The sequence below is a fragment of the Monodon monoceros genome, unplaced genomic scaffold, assembly GCF_005190385.1.
Source record: "Monodon monoceros isolate NGI ecotype Baffin Bay Population unplaced genomic scaffold, NGI_Narwhal_1 Super_Scaffold_10, whole genome shotgun sequence".
Lineage (NCBI taxonomy): Eukaryota > Metazoa > Chordata > Mammalia > Artiodactyla > Monodontidae > Monodon > Monodon monoceros.
The window spans coordinates 53,136,011-53,159,625 of record NW_021703766.1 but is presented as its reverse complement, the minus strand read 5'-3'; the positions used below and the strand labels follow the sequence as shown (position 1 = coordinate 53,159,625).

The window sequence follows — 23,615 nt, the reverse complement described above, 5'->3', positions numbered from 1 at the left end:
CTGGCCTCCCCCACTCCCCCCACCTGCCCCAGACAATCCACCCCTGCATCCCTCCTGGAGCCCCAATCTCCTCCCAGAGATACCAGAAGTACTCACCATGATCTACAAGCCAGGCCATGCACAAGGAGTTGAGTTTCTCATCAAAGAACTCCACCCCCTGCAGAAGACAAGGAAGTAAGGGATCACAGGAGACTGGGTAGTTTCCAGCAAACCTCAGGGAAACCACACCCACCCCAAGCAGCCGGGACACTGCTCAGCTTCACCTGAGGGGCTTTTTTTCTCTCCTCTCTCTCATTTAATTCTATCCATCATATAAAGGCCCTATTTCCTGTGTACCTTCCTCCAACTCCCCGGACAGTCCTCACACCTTCCACTGAGCCCTCACGGCCCCCAGGTCCACCGGCACAGCCCGGGACACACTGCACTGTGACTAGACTCCACCGTGCACCTCTCCCAGGGCAGCGTGCCTGGCACCAGGCCTCCGCACTCACCAGCTGTCCAGCCAGCAGAGGCATGTACTCAATGATGGCCAGCCGCACTCGCCACTTGGCATCCTCAGCCAGCTCCACAATGGCGGGAAGCAGGGACTGGGACAGCTGCCGGATGCCAATCACCTCGTTTACGCAGTCCAGGTTGGAGATGATGTTCAGCCGCACCTCCGGGCACTGAGGAGAGGATAGAAGGGTTCTGAGAGAAGGCCAATGCACACAGAACCCAGGGCAGGGCGAAAAGAGCTCAACCACACCAACCTCGTATAATAAACATCTCTGCAGGGCAGACTACCACTGCCCAAGCCCAGCTCCCGGCCCTGGGGACATGTTAAAAGCACACAAAGCAAGCAACATGGATTATTAAATGGGACAGCTTTTCAAATCTCATCATAGAAGCACAAAAAATGTTTAGCCCTTTTGAAGAATTTGCAGGAATCACAGTGCAAAAACATGGTACCCTGGGAAAAACAGACAAGATAATAATCCCAGCTCTGCCAGTTGCTAGCTGGGAGCCCTTTGGCAAGGGACTTAACATTTCTGGATATCAATGTGTGACACAGAAACGTCCATCTAATCCCAAAGGGTGGTTGAGGCTACTGAACTGCCTGATCCACAAAGGGCTTGGCATGTGGGAGTTTATTACTTTTATCATTTCTGTTACTTTTACTCTTTCTGCTAGTCTTTGAGCTCTGTAAGGAGCACGTCTCATATATCCTTATGTCTCCAGTACCCAGCAGAGTTTCTGGACCATAGTAGGTGCTCAATACATCAGCTGAAAGAAAAAAACGAAGGAATAAAGAAATATTTTTGAACCACTAGGTGACTACCAATATTATGAGCTCTGACTTACAAAATGTGCACATATGCAGGTATCCCCCACTTTTCGAAAGTTCGCTTTACACCACTTTGAGTTTATGAGAGACCTACACTGGTGCCTGCTTTTGCTAACCAAAAGAAACCCAAAGAAGGTTTTTGCTTTTACGAGAGAAAAAAACTGCTTCTTTGCTCTACACCATTTTGACTTATGACAGGTTCATAAGAACGCCTATCTTAGGATAGCAGGGAAATCTGTGCCCCATCTGCTTCTAAAAACCCTTGAAGCAACTTTTAAGAAAAGGCACATAAACACAATTAATTCCTTGTCCAACATCATATATTCCTGGATGGCAGACACCACAGTAAATTTTTTCTACATCTCCCTCTGGGAGCTGTGGGGTAAGGAAGCAAGCACTGAAATGAATCCGTGAACCAAATGAGCAAGTGGGCAGTAAAGGGTTAACTGGACAGGTCTAGGCTGTTCAAACTTGGCACATTCCAAAGGACTGGCCCTTGACCAGCTCCTGGGAGATGATCTCTAAGCACCTGGAATATCCAACCTGATAAAAGGGTCTTTGTTTACCTGGGGGCCTTGGGCCATGCCAGATAGAGTATGCTAATGATGTGATTTATGGTGAGGACCTTGGGCCATGTGGCATCAACCTGACCTCTACAGGGGCTGGAGACAGGTTAAGGTCAGCCACGCGAACGGCTCCATTCCATGCCTACGTGACCAACCCCCAACAAAAACCCTGGAAACCAAGGCTCGGCGAGCTTCCCTAGCTGGCAGTCTCCTCATTGCTGTCACACGTTGGTGCTGGGAGAATTAAACGCACTACGTATAACTCCACTGGGAGAGGATAACTGGAAACTGGCGCCTGGTCTTATGCACCTTCTTCCTTTGCTGATATTAATCTGTATCCTTTCACTGTAATCAACGGTGACCATGAGTATAACAGCTCTTCTGAGTTCCGAAGGCTGTTCAGGCAAATCACTGGCGCTAAGGGTGGCCATGGGGACTAAGACTCAGCGAGCAATGAAGAAGAGCAATGGCAGCCGCTGAAAAGACAAGACAGCCTCAGCTGCTGGCTCCAAAGTGAGATTGCCCAAAAGGCCTCTCCAACAAATCCTTTGAGAAAAGCACCTAAGTCCTGCTTTTCAAAAATAATAGAGTCCCCTTTAGGAATGAAAGACAGCCAATTTCCTACTACCTAGTCTAAGAACTGAAGACGACTCTCACAGCCAACACAACTTCCCCCTCCCCTTCACTGGATTAATGTGTTTCTTCCTAAAGCCAAGGATACTCAGGGAGACAGGGAGAGGGAAGGAATGTCCCAGGGCTCATCAACTTGTTAGTTTCACTCTTTTTCGGTTACATTCCTTTGAATCTTCCACTAGATATAGCTGCTGCAAATGTTCATGAAACACTGTTTACATAAATAACATAAATGATTTAATTTTAAGTTTACTTATCTTAAAAGGATATTATATCCGATGATTATAAAAGCCTCAACTGTCGTAATTGGCGGAGGGGTGTGCACAGCAGGGGACTCCTATGTGAAGAAATGAACTGCTACAATGTTCCCTCCAACTTCCTAGTGCACCGCATACGTGTGCCCTGTGTGTGTGTGTGTGGTGTACACACGTTCGTGTGCATGTGCATGTATGTCAGGGCGAGGCCTCTGCGAACACAGAAGTTACACTAACGGGTCCCACACCAGCCTGTGGTATCACCATCTGCCCAGTCCCCACCAAGGCAAACAGCAGGGGCCCTGCGAGCCCCCAGGCCCCGGCACGGCCCCTCCTACCTCTCCAAACCAGCTGCACCTCCCTCCCAGACTCTAGCAGCAGCCTCCGGACTGGTCTCCCTGCACCTCTTCGGCTGCGGCACTTGCATCTCCCTTCGACACGTCTCAGGGCTCCTTCCCAACACCCAGATCTGCTCCGCCTCCTCCACCCCAGGTTCAAGTCCACACTGCTTCCCTGGCTGTCACCCCATGGCCTCTCCAGCCATCGCGCGGTGCTCTCTCTCATCTTTTGTGCTCCAAGCCAAATAAATAGCTAGCTGAGGTTGGTCCCATGACTGGCTCTGGCCAATGGGGTGTGAACAGACAGGATGGATGCCCCTTTGGGGTCTTACTGTTGAGAGGGCGGGGCCCGCTGCTGGTCGGTGCCCTCTCCCTTCAGCCACCTCAGACCCACAGAGTGCCAAGGTCAGCAGGGCCAACCCCCCAGTGTAGGTCCACCCCACCTCTGGACTGTTGTGAGAGAAATAATTCTCTACCTTATTTAAGCCGCTGTATTTTGGGGTCTCTATTACAGCATCTTAGCCTGAACTCTGATCATCATGAATGTATCACAGCACCTGTATGATCAGGGCATCATGGGACTGCCCATCTGTCCCTCTCCACTGCCAGTCTCTGAAGGTCCTTGAGGACCAGAAGTGTCTCGTTCTTTTTTTTTTTTCTTGGAATCCCTAGTGCCCAGGAAAAAAGGACTAGTACAGAATAAGGGCTTGCAAAACAAATGCCTAATAAACAAATAAGCTAACGTGCAGTCCATCATGCCCACAAACATTGAACTCCTTGGCAACCTGGGTGTTTGTTGAAGATCCTGGCGAACCTGGGAAAGCAGCTGCCCCACCTGTCACAGCCAGAGCACAGAGCCTTCCCGGTGCCCTTACCTCATCCTTCAGCTGAGCCAGGAAGAGGGGCAGGAGGTGCTCGATGGTGTTGTCTTTGCCCAGGATGGGAGAGAGGCCCATGATGACTGAGGCCAGGGCCGACTTGACATGTTGGTTGGCATCTGACACCAGCTCCTGGGAGGGAGAAGGAATGGGGGAGCCACAGGGTCAGTGGCCAAGAAGACTCCAACTCCTAAGAAGCCCTGAGACACAGCCTACTCTCGCCATCTCAATCCAGGGCAGGCTTAGTGTGCACGGGGAATTGCAGGTCCATACATGTCCGGCCTGCCTGGAGTTCAACGACCCCTGTTCCCAGCAGCTTTCACCCCAATCCCAAAGCTCTCCGGATGAGGAGATCCAGTGAGCTTCGAGGGGGAAGCACTCCCCGCCTCCACGTCCAGCCCCGAGCCTCAGACTTTGCCTGCACTCAGGGCTCCTACTTGCTCCAAACCCAAGACCGCCTGGCCCTGGAAGGCTGGGAACCCGGTTTGCATCTGGCTGCCCCTAATGCCCAATCTCCATCCCTTCTTTCCAGAAGGCTCAGATCTGCTCTATTCCTCCCACCAAATTCCCTGTTACCTTGATGCAGGGCAAGATCTGGGTCATGATCACATTCTCCCGACAGTCAGCTGAGAGATTTTCACAGAATTCTGTGGGCAGGGAAAGGAAGGTGGCGGGAGGTAAGACCCGATGTCCTAGTTTTGCCTTCAGCCTCCCGGACACCCACCCGCTTACTGTGTCCTGGTCGCCAGCACCAACCTTTGACCTTGTGGGAGGCTGCGGCCCTCACCTCGGCCTCACAGTCTTTCATCAGGTTCTGGAAGGCAGGGACCAGGTCCGTCTTGGTGATCTCAGGCCCCACTGCTTTCTGGAGCTGCAGAAAGGGAAGGTCAGGGGGGGGTCAAAGGGCTTGGCAGGTATTCTAAATGAATGAGAACAAAATCAAAGATAAAGGCACCAGGAATGGGGTAAAAACAGTCCTTGGAATCACTGCTGAGATGTAATGCCAGGGCCATGGGGGTGACCTCAGCCAAGTCTCGGAGCCTCTCTGAGCCTTGGTTTCCTTGTTGTATGGTGCCGAGTTGGGCTGGGTAGTACAGTGGTCACGAGCATGGCTCTGGAGTCCAACTGCTTGGCTCAAATTCTTACTCTTACTTAGCACCTGTGTGACCCTGGATGAGTCCCCGTACGTCTCTGAGCCGCTGTCTCCTCCAACCACGAGGGCACTTACTGCACAGTACTGTTGTCTGCATTAGAAATAACTACAGATCTCCTTCCTGTTCAGGCTATTCAGGGTTGGGTTTTCTGTTACGTGATCCAAAAACAGTCTAATGATGTGTGCTGGCTCTCACTTTTTGATTTAAATATTTTTGTGTTTTCTAAGACTGGTTACCAGAGCCCGTGTGGCTTTTGTAATTAAGATGAAATACTAAGGGTCAAGAGGGAAGCAGGCATGCTAGGCCCTCTGCATCTCATGACACCAGGCAAGAAGAGGCGCACAGGTCCTGCTGGCGTGCCGCTTCTGGAGGCCTGGGGGGAGACAGGGCAGTTCCTGACCAAGGGGAGAGGTGAGGACCCCAGGGGGGCCTGGTGCCCGTCTCTCCAGTGTCCCCTCGCCCCAAAGCCAGTCCCAAATGTCCTTGCTCGTACTTGCCCTCACTGCCCAGTGTCCGCTGCCCACGCCAGACACAGTCCCTACCCCAGCCCTCACCCACTCATCTTCCAGAACCTGCCTCAGTGCTTCCAGGCCCAGGAACACCCGCCAGCCCTGCACCTGTCACACTTTAACATTACATTTCCCTCTGTCTCAGCTGGCCTCCCTCTTCAGGCTGTCTGTTCCGTGAAGGCCAGGGATGTACTGAACTCACCGTACCTCAATGCCCAGCAAAGAGCCGGTGCTCAATAAACCTACTTTTGCGATAAGCAAACTGAGATTTCTGTGGAAAGAGCACTGTCCTGGGACACGTGGCATCTTGTCCCTGTTCTGCCCGCCTGATGGTGTCACTCTGACCAGTCTAACCTCTGGGCTGTGTTATGGGGCTGAACTGTATCTCCCCTGAAATTCATACACTGAAGTCCTAACACACCCCACACCTCTCTGGAACCTCAGAATGTGACTGTACTTGAAGACAGGATCTTTAAAGAGGTCATAAGGTAAAATAAGGTCATTAGGGTAAGCCAATCCAAAATGACTGAAGTCCTCATAAGAAGAGGAGATGAGAACACAGACACACAATTAAAGACACGGGGAGAAGACAGCCATCTACAACCAAGGAAAGAAGTCTCAGAAAAACCACCCCTGCTGACACTTTGATTTTGGACTTCTAGCCTCCAGAACGGTGGGGAAATAAAGTACCACCCAGTCTGTGGTACTCTGCCACAGCAGCCCCAGCAAACAGACTGTCTTCCCTTTTGTAAAAGGAGATAAAGTTCGATTAGGTCAGGACCACATACATGCTACCCTTTCTCTGCTCCTGTGGTTCTCTCCCACAGAACCTTAAGTTGGCCTCAGAACCCTTCAACCAGGATTGGCAAGTGAGGTGAGATCCAAATGGATGATTACCGAGATCTTACCGCTTAAACACCCGACGACTCCCCTGGGCTTCACTAAACCCCAGCTCCTATATGTGGCCCCTCCCCTTTGCCTGAGGCCTCAGTCTCCACATCTGTGAGACGCTGCCAACAGCCCCCTCATGTACCTCTGTGAACTTGTCAGCCACCATGTATCGGACACGCCAGGACTTGTCCTCAGCAGCCTGGCGCAGGGTGGGCATCACCAGGGCCTCCAGATCCTCCTGCGGCAGGAGCTGGGCGATGTTCACACACGCCTCCACCGCTAGCAGCCGCACCGAGTCCTGAGGAGAGGGTGGGAACAAGGAGAGTGCAGCAGAGGCCCCATCAGCCCTGGGACGCCCTTTCAGACTCAGGGTCCACTGGAGGGAGACAGAGGAGAGGGGTGTGGAGCAGACCCCACCTGCTCGTCAGAGGCCAGGTTGGAGAACATGGGGATGATCTCGCTCTTGACGTTGTCCAGCTCCAGCACCTTGGCGAACTCCCCCAGCTTGGAGGCTGCGGCCCGCCGCACCATGGGGGTGTCATCTGAGCACAGGTTCCGGAAGTACCTGGGGGTTGGGATGGGGCTCAGGAGGAGGGATCCCTGGGATCCCAAGGCAGCAGGCAACACCACGAAGGGCGAGCACAGATGCTGTAGTCACGCAGCTCCCGGCTTTGCCTGGGTGACCCTAGGCGAGTGATGGCCTCTGAATCTTCCCAGCCCTACACAATGGAGCTGATAACAGTACCTACCCTACAGGGTCGTTATGAGGGTTAAATGAGACAATGTGCATGAAACAATCAGCAGCCTTTCTGCAGTAAGTCTACAGTGAATGGTAGGTACTGATTATATTATTACGACCACATAAAATTGCTTGGCTAAGGTGCCGGGCTGAGGCTACTCAGACTTTCCCTTCCAGCAGTGACTGCTCGAGTTAGAGATGCACGGGGGCACATGCAGCCCTCTAAGTGCCTGCAGGCAGCTGTAAACCAGTATTCTGGCAGGAGTGATGGCTCAGGGCCTGGGCTTGCTGCTCAATGGTTCATGAAGATGGTGGATGGACGGAAGTCCAGAGGGAGGGGAAACACACAATAGAAAATTTTAATCCAATTAAAAATATTTTCACTGGTTCTTCTGGAAGCCAAGTCTTACATGCAAGCAATTCCCTGGGTTATCAAGCCAAAGGGGAGAAGGGTAGTGGAGGAGGAGGCCTCCTATCTGCCAATTGGAAACAGGCCTAAGATAGCATCACACATCACTTGTCGAGTGCTTCTGTGTACCAGATTCTGTTCTAAGCATTTTGTATGTAGTAATTCTTTTAAGTCCTCACAATAACCAATGGAAGGAAGAACCATCATCTCCACTTCCTAAATGACCAAGAGGCAGCACCTGGGTTCATACCCAGCTGTGTCCAGACACCACGTCTCTGAGGGGTGGACAGAGGGGAATGGGGCTGGAAGAGCTCCGGGGCCTTTGGGCCCTGGATGGGCCTAGAGGGGGGCCGAGGCTTGAGAGAAGGGGACCAAGCAGAGGGAGGAGGCTGGGTCTTGCCAGGGGACTCACTGTCGAAGTTCCGCCTTGACGGCACTGGACACGCGGGGGTAGCAGACGGAGAAGAGGCCGCAGGCCGACGTGCGGGAGGTGAACCAGTCGCCGCCCGCCAGCCGCTTCACGAGCGGCACGAAGTGGGCCTCAAGGTCGGAGGGCGAGTGCTCGTGCGAGATGGCCCGCAGGGACTCCACCGCCTTGTCCCGCACCACGGTTTCCTCCACCGTGGCCAGCGACTCCAGGGGTGGCTAGGGGGCAGAACACGAGGTCACCGCCCAGCTCCCTCCCCCTGCCCCACACTGCTCAGCTCCTCCAACAGGCCTTCCCTGACCCCCCCCAAGCCAGCCTGCCTTCCCTGAAGAGCCTCTTTCACAGGTCCCTGAAGGCGCTTCAGTGGGGTCCACACACCTCCCAATTCTACACGTCGCTTTCTGAGGAGAGGCCGCAACTGTCATCACCTTCTCAGAGCGCAGGAATCGTCACTGATGTCGACTGGAACATCTATTTACTACATGTTCTGAGCAGGGCCACAACTCTAGGGGGCACTGGTTCTAACTCACTGAATCCTACGAAGCAGGTCCTATGAAGAGGAAACTGGGGCACAGACAGGCTAAGTAACTTGCCCGAGCACAATAGCTACAAGCCAGGATCTAAACGGGCCAGCTGGCTCCAGAACCTCCAAAGGGCTGACAGGCAATTGCATCAGGATCTCACAATACTGGGGGACTTTGAGGCTCGTGACTCTCACTGGTTTGTTACTGTGAGGCCTGGAGTGATCACGTTCCTTTACGGACATTTGACTGGCTCACCACCGTGTCCCCCGAGCCCAGCAGACCTCTTGGCACAGGGCAGGAACTTGGGAATTACTGACCTAATGAAGGGAGACTCAATTTACCCTAATCTGTTCAAAGATGTGGAGGTCTGTGGTCTGAAGTCCAACCTGCCCTGACAGGTAAAGAAAGTAGAAAGAAATGGTAAATGGAAACGCTTCCAGGGCCCATGCAGGAAACAGAATTGAAGCAATGGGCAAAGGTGACAGGTGGGGACAACCGAGGCAGAGACTGCGGCAAACTGGAGAGCATACAGCCTAGGGAGTACAGCTGCTTTCCAGCTCTGTCAGCTGTCACCACGGGGAAACATGGCTGGTAAAAGCAAATCCGGTTTCCCAAAAGCAGCCAAAAGGGGCAGGTTCTTATCTGTGAAAAAAACCTCATTTAACACATGCTCCAACATGGATAAACCTTGAAGACATTATGCTAAATGAAATTAGCCAGTCGCAAAAGACTCCATATTGAATGACTCCTTTACGTGAGGTGTCCAGTGCACAGGCACACCTCGTTTTATCGCGCTTCACTTTACTGCACTTTGCAAATACTGCACTGTTTTAAAAAATGAAGGTTTGTGGCGTCAACCAACTTTATCAACATCATTTTTCCAACAGCATTTGCTCACTTCAAGTCTGTGTCACATTCTGGTAATTCTCACAATATTTCAAACTTTTTCATTATTAATGTATTTGTTACGGTGACCTGCGATCAGTGACCTTTGATGTTACTGTTGCAAAAAGACTATAACTCGCTGAAGGCTCAGATGATGGTTAGTATTTTTTAGCAAGAAAGTATTAACTAAGGTCTATGTACCTTTTTGTGACAGAATGCTATTGCACATTTAATAGACTACAGTAAAGTGTAACCATAACTTGTATATGTACTAGGAAACAAAAAAATTCATGTGACTCGTTTTATTGCAATATTCACTTTACTATGGTAGTCTGGGACCAAACCTACGATATCTCTGAGGTATGTCTGTAGTCAGATTCACAGAGACAGAAAGTGGAATGGTGGTTGCTGGGGGCTGGGGTAAGGAGCTTGGGGGTCACTGGTTAATGAGTACAGAGTTTCTTTGGGGAAGATGAGAAAGTTCTGGAGATGAATGGTAGTGATGGCTGCACCCCAACGTGAATGTACTTAACATCACGGAAGAATACACTTAAAAATGGTTAAAATGGTAAATATTATTTATAATTTACCATGATAAAAAAAATCAAAAACAGAATTTTTAAAAACTCATTTTAAAAAGGTGGCAATGGGGGCTTCCCTGGTGGCGCAGTGGTTGAGAATCCGCCTGCCAATACAGGGGACACGGGTTCAAGCCCTGGTCCGGGAAGATCCCACATGCCGTGGAGTAACTAAGCCCATGCGCCACAACTAGAGCCTGTGCTCTAGAGCCGGTGAGCCACAACTACTGAGCCCATGTGCCACAACTACTGAAGCCCGCGCGCCTAGAGCCCGTGCTCCGCAACAGGAGAGGCCACTGCAATGAGAGGCCCGCGCACCATGGCGCAGAGTGGCTCTCCGCAGCGCTCTCCGCAGCTGAAGAGGGCCTCCGTGCAGTGGCGGGGACCCAACACAGCCACGGGAGGGAGGGAGGGAGGGAGGGGGCAATGATTCACAAGGAAAACGTAATGCCATGCCTGCCTGGGGACCCTCAGTGTGCGGCCTGTGTCACAGGGACACGCTCTCGTAGGGTTCTGGGTGCGGGACTGGCTCACAGAGGTGTGGTTGCAGACGTGGTGTCACAATACTGCAGGGACCGGGTTCCTCTTATTTCCTTGTTTTCGCACTACCCAGGTTGGCACACAGGAGGCACTCAATCTTCCATTTAGAGTCCCTCAGTAAATATTGAGTAATAATTGATTAATACTTAGCAAGTGACTGTAAGTGGAACTTATGGTAACCTGTCACGATAACAGAGGCCTGGGGACCAAGGCTAAGCAGTAGTTACGTCACCCAAGGGTCTCTGCCCCAGTGGGTTTACTGCAGGGAGAGGTTCTCACAGTGTGGTTCCCAGACCACCCACAGCAGGATCACCCAGGAGGCCTCTCCCAGCACAGACCTAAAGAATCAGACTCTGGGGGCAGGGCCCAGGAAGGTGCACATTGAGGAAACCCCAAATGATGCTTTTGCATAACGAAGACCCATTGCCATGAGGCCTCTGTGCGATGGAGGGTGGGGTTCTCAAACCTGGGGAGGGGGAAAGGCGTGAACCTCCTAAAATCATCTCTACTCGTTTGAGGAGAGGGTCTGGAGTTTTCATTTTCATCTAAGGGACCCATGATTCCAAAAGGGTTAAGAGCTGCTGATACAGAAATAATCCTCACACTATAGCTACACGGGTCTCTGTGAAATTCCACCTCACTCACACCGCAGAGAACGAGGGCCGGGATCGGGTCTGACACACCTCTGGGTTCCCGGAGCCCACAGTCCTTGCTCATGTTCATGGAATGAACAGGTTGCAAAAGAGCCATTTCCCGTAACTTGTCAAAATCCACCTCCTCCAGGAGCTCCTCCTCGACAGCTCCCCCATCCCATCTAACCCAGATTAGCCGCCTCTTCTGGGTTCTAAGGGTCCCTGGTTTCCCTTTATTCCAGCTCGGATCAGCCTGTGGGGCAACCAGGAGCCCTCTGAAGACAGTACAGAAGAGTGGTAGTGGCAACGAGTTGGGGGCCTGGGTTCAAATCCTGGCTCTGCCTCTTCCCAGCTTGTGCCTCGGTTTCCTCATCTGTGAAGTGACACCAGCACGAGCCTCACAGGGTCGCTGCAGGACACAATGGGTTACTGTACATAAGGCACTCAGAACACACGCTGCAGGTGCTAAGCGAGCTGAAGCTACTCTGACCTGACTTGCCTGCGGGTTCCCAGTGTTGCCTGGCCCAGAGGATCCTCACGGATACCAGTCCCAGAGGTCACACATGACTGCTCCCCAAAGAGAAGCATGGGATGACAGGGGTTTCCCTCATTGGGAATGATCGGTGGAAGACGCTGACTCGGCAGGGGAAGGAAGCCGGGTTCCAGCCGTTTGTCTGCAGGCCTGTGGCTCTGGTTGAAGCTGTGGGGTATTCAACAGTGTTCTCTGCCCCTGAGTCCTCTGAGAAGCTGCTGAAAGCTATTAATTCTCTCCTCAGAAAGACTGATAAACACCAGGGGCTGCAGACAGTTCCATGGAGCTCAAGGGACCCCTTTCAGGTAGGTCCAGGGACCTCACCACGTTCCTGGTGTTAAGCAGTCCTGCTCTGTATAAAATGTATGAAATGAGCTCATTCACATACAATTTTCTGTGTGTACATATACAATTATACATGTGCACTCAGATGAGAGACAGGATACCAGAATCTAATGATAATTATCACAGTTTCTTAGAGTTAATGCTTAATGCATGTTTGGAAGAAAACAAATGACCATATTTGCTCGGATCCAAGACCCCAATAAGAAGCACATTATTTCACATACCACTAAAAGGAACAAGGCCTGCTGACAATAACTGTAAAACACCATCAAGTGGATGCCACAGTATGCTAACATGTTTTCAGGAACCATGAAAGAATTACTGGGAGGAAAAAAAAGGAGGCAGAGCTGTTCCACGGCTCTGAAGAACAGCGAGCCACCTCCAAGGGTCTTTCAACCCAGGTCACAAGACTGGAGCACTTCCTCCCTTCTCTTCTCCCAAACAGCAGTTGCTATCAGTATCTGACCATCTCTGTCCCCAGACATCACCCAGCACAGGGTCTCACAGGCAGGAAGTGGGTGGGGCCTGGGGGAGAGTCAACCGAACACACCTGGAATCCCAGCTCTGCCACTCACTAGCCGTGCGACCTTCTACACTGAACCTCTCGTTGCTCCAGGTGGCTGTCTCTGCCCCAAAGGGTGGACACGACCTCACAACACATGGCATTAATGACAACGGAGCTACGATCTGTGAGTACTTACTACATGCCAAGTACTGTGCTAAGGGCTTCTTGAGTCGATTCTCAAGCTAAGTTTTAATGACTCGAGGTTAAGTAACTTACAAGTCACACAGCAAGCAGTGGAAGAACCCAGCCTAACTCCAAACTGAAAGCCTCACGCGTCGAGTGCCGGTGGGGCCTGGCGCTGGTCAGGCACGCCCAGTCAACGGTTAGGAAGACACCCGCGTTTTTGTGCTGATGTATTAAATGTCACTGCTGACTTGCCGGATTGAAGTGAATGTCCAAGGCCCAGCTGTTCCGAGAAGATGACCCCAGCCTCTCCTGCACTCTCCCCTCCCCGCCCTGGCTGCCAGGACCATGGGTCTGACCCCGCCAGGGCCAGGCAGGGGCCTTCCCCACCTTCCAGACTCACCAGCAGGCAGTGCACGTACTCAGGGCCTCCGACCAGAGTGGTGAAGGTGCCCAGCTGTTCCGCCAGGGCCAAGAGGACCTCATCCTCATCGTAGATGGTGTCTGTGGGACAAGACAGACTGGGTTACAGTTCCACCCCAAGTATGACCCCACCCTTCAGTAACCCAAGCTGGGAACAAGCAGGCTCCACTCTGCTTCCTCAGACTGGCAGCCACCCTCCACCTGGGTGGGCAGAGATGAAGGCAGAGGCTGGGGGCAGCTGACAGAGTGCCCGTGACTAGGTGTGGGACACTGGGGGAGCGAGACCACCTCGCTGCATCCCAGTCTCCACACCTGTAAAGTGGTGCCAATCCCTCCACTGCAGCGACGGCCAGAGTGAGGGGCAAATGCAACCATGTGTATGAGCGCAGAGCCTGGTAAACGGGAGCTCTTTTTGCTTCTACCCTCAGCACTGTTCCCTCTGCCAGGAACTTCGCTCTCTTCAGCCTGAGAAAGTCTTCTCTATCCTTCGACACTTGGTTTAGCTACTGCTTCCTGGAAGATTTCCAGGATGCCACCCTGACAGGTCAGGTCCCTTCTCTAGGCTCACTGCCCAACCAGGCCACCCTTATCAGACCTCACGCGGGCTATGACCACCCGAGTCCAGGACTGGCTCCTCTCTGTGCCCCAGCTTCTGCCAGAGATGAGCACAGTGGGCACTCAATCTGCTCAACTTTGCTGAAAGAAGGGACGATTGTGCGCGAAGAGAACTGCTCTGTCCTAACACCTAAATCCAAAGGCCCTTCTCAAGCTCCATCCTCCCTTTGCTGAGGCGATGGGAATGACTATGGCAGAAGACGCTAGCATCCCTAGCGTCTAGGCTGGCATCTCAGCTCCCTGAGTGTACGTGAGGCATATGCCCATCCTGTGGTAGGTTCAAATCCTGCTCTATTGTTGGCTGGGTGTGTGGCAACTCACTTGGCCTGAGACTCTTTTCTCATCCCCCAAATCACAACAACAGCGTTGTTCTGAGACTGAAGGGAAATAACTGCTTTCTGTGAAGAGCTCAGCTTGGGGCCCAGCACGAGTTAGTGCTTTACTAAACTCTGGCCGGCGTGGCTCTGGCGTGTCCTGCTCTCAGGCTCCCTCCCAGCCTCGGTTTCGCCGGCTCCCACTGTGGACAGTTCAGATCACCCTCCCTGTTCTGTTCCTTTCCTGGAGACCTTAAGGACATCCTCAACTCATACTCAACTCCACCTCCAGTACAGACTCCTTGGCCAAGCTGCATCCCTGGAAGCCAAACATACGGGAGCTGCCAGCACCTCAGATCTCCACCCTTTCCACCTCCACACAACTGCCCTCCCAGCCTCTCTGGCCCAGACCCGTCAACCTCCACCCTAACGCTGCCCCTGTGTCTCTCCCTGCAGCCCTCACCATGCAAAGCGCCACGTTCAATCCTGGCCCCGTCCGCCCTTCACTCCTGCCGGCTTCCCTCCAGGCAGCCTCCCCACCACCTCCACCAAGAAACTGCCCGCAGCACGTGCTGCGTGGAGCACCGGATCCGCCAGCCATCCTGTGAGTTAGGGCCTGCTTTACCCCCTCTGCAGAGAGGGGAGCTGAGGCTGGGAGAGGTGGAATGGCTTAGCCAGGTGTGCCCAGCAGGTTGGTGGCACAGCTGGGTTTCAAACCCAGGTCCTTCCAACTCTTTTCTCTACAACTTTTTAGTTACTGCTTTACACTGCTGTACCACACTCCCTGTACCCCTTGCCCCCGAGGCCGTCCGGGTCTCAGCATTCTAAAGCCTTCAAGTCTCTCCAACAGTTCACCAGTGGAAGCCACTGGTTTGAGGTCATCTGCTCAATGTCACGTGTGCAGATGCCTCCTCCCCATGTGGTGTTCAGAGGCAGATACCCCTGAGCTCCTCAGTCATCAGCTGTGGCTGTGGGCAAGTCCCTGCACATCCCCTCAAGCCTCAACTCTCCCAGTGTGAAATGATGAAGGGGTGAGAGTCCCTGCCTCCCTCCTGCCTCCCAGCACCATCACTAGGCCCAAGTGAGAGGATCAGAGATGAAAGAGTTTCACTAGGGACAAAGCACAGCTAACTCTGAGCCTTTACTGGCGATTTTAATTAGTATGAAGTACGAAGTCATAATAAGAATGATGGGAACAGAGGATTTACCATCAACTGGTGATCCAGTCTGTATCAGACATTGTGTCAAGCGCTTTAAGTACATCTTCACAGACAGGAGAGCACAGGAACAGTCTAATCGCTAACACGTCAGCAGCGCTTACCACATGCTGAGCACTTCACGTGGGATCTTATTTCATCTTCATATTAGGTCGAACTATTAATGCCCGTCTCACACATGAAGGATCGGAGGCGGGCAGATATGAAGCATCTCGCCCAAGGTCACACAGCTAGAAAGTGGTAGAGCTAGGATTTGAGCCCAGGTAGTTGGGACCCAAGTCTGTGCTATGAGTCATTAACCAACACTGTCCAGTTTGGAGCCAGCGTGGCTTGATAAATATCCCCTCTGGAGCACCTCCTAACTGTAGGACCAAATAAGTTACCTCATCTCTCCATGTCTCGGTTTCCTCATCTGTAAAATGGGGGCAGCAGTCTTAGCTACCTTAAGGAGTTGCTGTGAGGTTAACTTGGACAACAATGGTGGTGTGCATTTACTGAGCACAGCTCTATGTGAACGAACTCAATCCTCGCAAGAAAGGGTTTAGAACACCACCCGGCACATTAGGTATATATAGTAACTGTTAGCTGTTACTGTTATTATTTAATGTTCACAACAATGCTACATCACATGTCGACTATGCCCATTTACACACAAGAACTCTATGGAACAGTGAGGTAACTCGCCTGAAGTCACTGGCGCTTCGATTCAAACCTGGCTCTATCTGCCTCCAGAGCGCTTTTCACCAGTCCCTGCCCCAGCCCCAGCACCCAGCACACGGCACTTACAAACAGCTTGTTAAATCCAGAGGGGCGTCTCTTACCTGGCAGGAACCACCCCCGGGAGCCCCCAATCGACCTGGGCCCCAGGAGGACCTGTACCTGTAAGGAAGGGCAGAAGCTCACTGCGGGTCCTTTCGACCCCGAGGGCCAAGGCGATGGTGGACAGCTTCTTGATGCTGTTGAGGCGAAGCTAATGACAGAACAAGAAAAGGAAGGGAGAATGTTAGCAAGCCCAGACTTAAGGGAGTCTGACACCTCTGGACCCAGTCAGCCCCTGGAAGCCTTGCTAAGCATGTGTGGGGTGCTGAGTAATAACTTGGCAAGTCTACCAAGTCACTCTGAGACCTTGAGTCACTAAATTACAATGGCAGCAGCAGCCTCAGCAAAAGCATCCGGCGGGTCTCACTGAGCCAACACCCCTCGTGGCACTTTCGAGGACCACCCTGTCCGACACTGCCCCCGCCTCCCCACCGTCCCCACCCTCCTGCTCTTGCCCCCTCCTGCGCTCAGCAAGGCTAACACACTGAGCCTTGGACTCTAACAGCGGTAGCCACATTCCCAGCTTACTCTGGGCCCAGTCCCAGCCCAAGCACTCACTTGCACTGTCTCATTTAACTCTCACGACAAGCAGAGGGTTACAAGCCCTGCCCCAGAGAAGAGGAAACGGGCTCAGGGAATGAAAGTCCCTTCCAAGGGTCACACAGCTCAGATGGTGTAGAGTGGGATTGTAACCAGGACTGTTGGCTAACAGTGATAACAGAACAAACAATACTATAATGGCGGGCAGCCACCAGAAGCTCGGGGAGACAGCTCTTCTCACAGCCTCTCGAAGGAACCAACACTACTGACACCTTGATCTCAGACTTCTGGCCTCCAGAACTGAGAGAGAACACTCGTGGCTGTTTGAAGCCACCAGAGATGTGATGCTTTGCTGTGGTGACCCTCGGAATCTCACACACTCCGCTGACACACAGCGGGTCCCAGGCTCAGCCTGTTGGTGTTAGGACCGCATTTGATCCTCTCGTCCCCGGGGGCATGACTAGCCACCTTTCCACCACCATGGAGGCGCAGAAAGCTGCCTGAGCGAGCACTGAGACCCAGCCCCAGCTGCTGCCATCTGACTGGGAAACCTCTCTTCCTGTGTCTCCATCCTGACAACAGGGCCGCTCGGCTGCGGCCGGAAGGCAGTGAGCTCGTGCGTGTGAGTGGAAGGCGACGCCCTCAAGGGTGAGTAAGTCGCGCCAGGCCAAGCGGGAATCCTCCTCCCGGAAGGAAGGAAAGAATAAGGAGGGACCAGGTCAAGGAGAGCAGCAAGGGCTCCCCCAGCCTATTCTTTCCCAGGCCCCATGCAGCTGCGAACAGGTCTGCAAGTGACTGGCGTCCTGCATCCCCTCTGGTTTAAGGGGTTTAAGACTCTCTTTGGGAATCACAATGATGAGAACCTCAAGAAATGCTATGGTGGCCTCACCTCAGAAAAACACACACACCGCACTTTTCATACCACGTCACTGGGTTTTTGGACCACCTGGGCTTGAGGTAGTCCAAGCACTCACCATCCTGGTAGTAAAAGGATCTTCAGATTAAGTACTACAAGGCCTGCATCTTATTTTTAGCCCAAAATTAAATGTATATAAAGACAGACCTACAGAAGCAGATAAACGACTAAATATGGTGAACACGAACACTCACTGAATCTGAGTGGTAAGCACACAGGTGCTCACTGTACCGGTCTAGAGGTGGGCAGACTTTCTGTAAATTGCCAGGAAGTATTTTCAGCTTTGCAGGCCACTCGGTCTCTATCTCAACCACTCAACTGTGTCTCTGCAGCACAAAAACAGCCAAAGACCCAGACAATATGTGGGCATGACTGCATTCCAATAAAACTACACCTGCAAGGCTGCGGGGCAGAATCTGGCCCACACACTGTAGTCTTCTGGCCCTTGTACTAGTCCTTCGATGTTCTGTACGTTTGAAATTGTCCTCAAGAATATATCAGAGTAAGTGTTGACTTAGTTGCCTGTTTCTCTGTCACCTCCAAGTTGAATCTCTGTGTTCTTCTCTCAGCTGGGCTACATGGAAAAGTACACGTGGTCCAGGGCACAGGATGCTGGCAGGGGATAATCATAATGACAGTAACAACAGCTGCTAGCATTTATTGATTGCTTACTATGTGCTTGGCATGGATAATGAATACATTCACTCCTTAGAACTGTGCTCTGAGGTGGGTACTGTTACTAGAATCCTCCCTTTCAAAGGTAAGCACGCTGATGTGCAGAGAAGCTGTCACCTGGTGGAAAGGTGCAGAGCCGTGTCCAGAAGCCAGATGCCCTGACTCTTATTAATCTCAACATCACACTGTCATTTAGGAAAGATGCCCAGGGAACCGGCCCAGGAGAATCAGGCCAACTCTTCCATGGTGGACAGCCCCCTTCCTTCCACTGCCGTCTCTGGAGATTCTGCTTTTGGTTTTAAGAATAGCTGCTGGTTTCTTTGGCATATATGGCACCATGAACGCTTAAGAAAGGCAGCAACAGGGCGGGCTTTAGATACACTATCTGGGTTCAAGGCTAAGCTGCTTTTCACGTTAGCTGTGGGACCTTGGGCCACTCTTTGTACCTTTTTGAGTCTCAATTTTCTCATCTGTGAAATGGGGGACTGTAATAATACCTATCCTTTGTACTTTGTGAGTACAAAGTGACATGATACTGGGAGCAGCCTCGCACCAGAGGAAGATGAGTAATGGCAGCTATGGCAACCTTGCTCGGTTGACGGCACCCTGATTTTTGTCCACATATCAAGGACACGTGCAGCAGCTGGCTAGCTGTCCACCGACGTCTCTTTTCCCTTCTCTCACAGTGACAGAGTAATAATTACAAACATTTCCTTGGTATCCACTATGTGCCAGGCAGTGTTCTAGGTGCCAATGTTTTCACTCATTTGATCCTCACAACTGTGAGGTAAACACAGGATCACCCATTTTGGGGCAGAGAAAACGAAACCTCACACAGCTCTCAGGTGGCAAGATTTGAACCCCAGCCACTTGGCTCTGAGCCAATACTATCGATTCGTATTTCTGTTTTCTGGTGTTTTTCAGTTGGGGGGGTGCACTATGAACCCCTTAGCAGGTTTTTAAATGATCACAATTTTGAAACAGAGGTGAGCATAAACAGCCCTAGAAGTACCTGCAACAGCTGAAATGAGCTCTGAAGAGTCATGATTACCACTGGTGACAGAGTCATAGGTTTTGCTAACACTATTTATAATACGCTATAATATACTAGTATGTATAAATGTAATTCATAATAGAAGTTAAATTTGAGTTAGGGATTGGTGAAAATAAAGATGTTATTTTTCTCATCCAAATTCTTGGACCTGAATGCCAGATGGGCCCCAGGTTAAGAGCTCCTGCACTGGGCTATACTGCCACTCATAACCTCTGGTTTTCACCTGTGCACATGAACCCTCGGCAAAGATATTTCTGAATCACCTGTGCATTTGGATATGACCATGAGACTAATGTCTGGCCAGTGGGAATGGTGTGTGTGACTTCTAGAAGTGTCCTTATGGGGAGACGGGGTCATATCCTTCATCCTTACTTCCTGTTTAGAATGGGGCTATGATGGCTGGGGCTTCAGCAGCCATCTTGGGGTCTTGAGATAACCTGAGAATGGGGAGGGCAGGATGGAGGCCAAACAGAGAACAATGTGTAAGAGCCTGGGACCCTAACACCTAGAGGGTCACACCAGCTTGGATTGCCACCAGACTTTTTGACTGTGAGTCAGAAATAAACTTCAAGCTCATTTAAGTCTCACATATTTATAGAATTTTCCTGTTATTTACAGCCAACCTTAATCCCAACTAACCCAGTCAATGACCTAGTTCTGGACACAAAGACATAAGGACAAATTGGCCAAGGAGCTTCCAGGAAGATTTTCCTCTTTGACGAAAGGGAGGAGGACAAGAACCGGCCCCTTGCCCCAGTCGGCCCTGCTTTCAGCGTGGTTCCACGAGGACGTAAGACAGAGCTGATGCAGCAGTCTCGTGACCACACGACGTAGGTCAAAAGAACTGCACGCTCTAACCCAAGTCTGTGATACCCTTGAGCTGCTGAACTTGTTATATGAGGCAAAAGTGAACCCTTATTTAAATGACTGTTGGTTGAGTTCTCTGGAACATTCCTGAGAGAGCAGCTATTAAAATCAATAAGAAACCTTTACCGTCCCTTCATCCAGTTGTAGCCATAAGAGTTCACTGTGCACTGTCCCCAAGCATGTCCCCACCAAGACCTACCACACTGGTCATCTATGGTTCCATGGCCACACTTATCACCATGGGCTGGGGATGCCTGCATCCCCAGCAGTCCTCAGGCTAGTACATGAGACATAATAAATAATAAATAAAATCTCCCTCCCCACCACTACATCCACATAGAAACACTACTCACTTTTTAAAACCCACGTCACGTTCAAGCCATGGAGCTTCCCTGACATGACCACGTACAGTATGAGCCCACAGGTAGTACATATTCCCTCCACAAGCCGAGTAAAGCCCGAAGGCCCTCCTATGGACTACAAGGCCCAACATGACGTGGTCCCTGTCCACGGATCCACTCTCACTTCCCACGTCCTCCTCTTGCTCCCTGGGTTCCTGTCACAGTGGTTCCCTTGACAGTAACTAAAATGCAAACGTATTGTTAGCCCAGGTCTTCACACTTGCTGACTTGCTGCTTCCTCAGCCTGAGACACCCTTCCCCCCAGACAGCCCAGGGCCCTCTCACTGCATTCACGCCCCTGCTTAATCCTCACCAGTGACTACCCTGGGTAAACCAGCATGCCCCCGTCACTCTCTACACATCTTAACTCATCACTTCCGACATATGCAGCTGATCCTTGAACATGAGGGTTAGGGGTGCCCACCCTCTCCGCAGTTGAAAACCTGAGTATAACTTATAGTGGTCCCTCCGTATCTGAAGTTTCCCATGTGTGGATTCAACCAAGTGTAGATCATGTAGCACTGTAGTATCTACTACTGAAAACAACCCACGTAAGTGGACCTGCACAGTTCAAATCCGTGTTGTTCAAGGGTCAACTGTTCTTCTTTGTTCACTGTTTATCCTTCCCCACTAGAATGTGGACTTCACAAGGGCAGGGACTCTGTCTTCTGCACTCTGTGCCCCAAAATCCCAGGAGAGCGCCTGGCAAAGAGTAAGAGTCCAAAAGAATCTGGAGGAATATGCTCCGCACTGTTACTGTTTGGTAGAGCTGGTGGCTGATAATGAGCAGTGTGGAGGGGTCTGCAACATGGGTGCTTTAACAGTGACCCTAAGCCCGGGAAAATGCTCAGTGGGCCACACAAGTGCCTCTTCACCTCCTATCAAGTCCTAAACATCGGGACTTCCCTGGTGGCGCAGTGGTTAAGAATCCGCCTGCCAATGCAAAGGACACTGGTTCGATCCCTGGTCCGGGAAGATCCCACATGCTGCGGAGCAACTAAGCCTGTGCGCCACAACTACTGAGCCTGCGCTCTAGAGCCCACGCGCCTGGAGCCCGTGCTCTGCAACGAGAAGCCACCGCAATAAGAAGCTCGTGCACCACAACAAAGAGTAGCCCCCGCTGGCCACAACTAGAGAAAGGCTGCACACAGCAATGAAGACCCCAACAGAGCCAAAAAAAAAAAAAAAAAAGTCCTAAACATCCTTCCACCTCATTCCACGAAGAATCATGTTTTTAAATGAACATAATGTGTGTGGGTATATGTGGGTGGATGGGTGTGAAAAGTTCTGCATCACCTAAGAGTGAAATGGGCCCCACAATCTCTCTCTCTGGAGCTTTTTTTTTCTTTTTTAAAGTAACGAATGAGCCAGTACTCTGGCTTCACCAATCAGCTAAGGGTCTCCAGATAAATCCCAGGCACCTCAAAGCTTGAGTTTCCTCACTGTAAGATGGTTATTACAACAATGCCTGCCTCACAGGACTGCTGGGATAATCAAATAAGGAAGACACAGAGACAGAGCCCGGCACGTAGCAAGCACCCAAGTGTTAACCATTATTCTCATCGTTATTTCTCACGTATTTGTATTTCTTGAGCAGGGTAAAGAAAAAGGTAAATTGAAACAGAAAAAGTAATCTCACCACCTCCTTGGAAACTGCAGCACAAACAAATACTTCCCTAGCAGTTTGCCTGGTGTTATGATTATTTATGGATGTGCCTGTTCCCCCTTTTGCAAGGTGACTTGCCTCTGGGATGAAGAAGGGACACGACTACTACCAACTGGTGATTCCTGAACCTAGTACTGGGCTGGGCACATCAAAAAGCAAAAATATAAATATTTTTCAAGTTTTTAAAAATGCAGGTCCCCCAGTGAAGGCATGGCAGAGCCTGAAACTTGAACCCATGTTCTTCACCATCACCCTATACCAACTTCTTTTTAAACTCTCAGAGGGCAGCCTTATTCCTAAGTTCTGCTTCAAATCCCCATGTACTCCTTGAAAAGAAGTCGGAGCCTGTACTGTCATATTTCTAAGATGAGGACACAGGGGCATGCTGCCACGATGTCTTTGACCATGGTGAATACCTGCTGTCTTTACATTTTATCTCACTTAATCCTCACAACAGCCCTGCCAGGTGTGTCTTCCACCCTTTTCCTCATTTAACAAGAAAATCAAGGCCCAGAAGAGTTGAGTAACTCGTAAAGTGGCCAGTCCAGGATCTGAAACCCTGGAATGCGTCCACCCATGGCACTGCCTCCCTCTGCGTCTCCTCTGGGCCTACACGCTGTGCCCACAGGGGCTCAGCTCGGTGGTGAAGAGTGCTGCCCTGAAACCCAGTGCCCTTGGCTAAGTCCTAGTTTCAGAATTTACTGGGTGGTGTGACAATGACTGAGTAGCCTTATGTAAAAAATGGGAAGAGGGTTTCCCTGGTGGCGCAGTGGTTGAGAATCTGCCTGCTAATGCAGGGGACACACGTTCGAGCCCTGGTCTGGGAAGGTCCCACATGCCGCGGAGCAACTGGGCCCGTGAGCCACAATTACTGAGCCTGCGCATCTGGAGCCTGTGGTCCGCAACAAGAGAGGCTGCGATAGTGAGAGGCCCGTGCGCCGCGATGAAGAGTGGCCCCTGCTTGCCACAACTACAGAAAGCCCTCGCACAGAAATGAAGACCCAACACAGCCAAAAATAAATAAATAAGCCAAGCATTTGAAGCCCTTTAAAAAAAAAAGGGGGGGGAAGAATTTCAGACTGAAGATTCATAGTCACATTCAGAATCTGATTTAATTTAAACAAGCTAACTGTAAAAGAACATTTCTGGAACAATCAGAGAAATCTGGTTATGAACCGACTACTAGATGATACCAAAGAATCACTGTAAAAACTTTGTTAGCTATAACGGCACTGTGGTTATTAAATGTCTGTTGTTTTATA

The 23,615-nt window shown here is 51.2% G+C and overlaps 1 protein-coding gene across 1 annotated transcript in view; it reads right to left on the bottom strand.

Annotated features, from left to right (window-relative positions):
- The window catches only part of PPP2R1A (protein phosphatase 2 scaffold subunit Aalpha), a 32,557-nt gene that overhangs the window by 4,377 nt on the left and 4,565 nt on the right, over positions 1–23,615 (bottom strand). Inside the window, exons 2-11 of the mRNA XM_029242955.1 lie at positions 16,295–16,385; positions 13,250–13,350; positions 8,108–8,340; positions 6,965–7,112; positions 6,690–6,845; positions 4,750–4,864; positions 4,570–4,640; positions 3,991–4,125; positions 492–665; positions 97–157 (exon numbers count right to left, since the gene is read on the bottom strand). Of these exons, the coding sequence (XP_029098788.1) occupies positions 97–157; positions 492–665; positions 3,991–4,125; positions 4,570–4,640; positions 4,750–4,864; positions 6,690–6,845; positions 6,965–7,112; positions 8,108–8,340; positions 13,250–13,350; positions 16,295–16,385 (1,285 nt within the window). The remainder of the gene's footprint in view (positions 1–96; positions 158–491; positions 666–3,990; positions 4,126–4,569; positions 4,641–4,749; positions 4,865–6,689; positions 6,846–6,964; positions 7,113–8,107; positions 8,341–13,249; positions 13,351–16,294; positions 16,386–23,615) is intronic.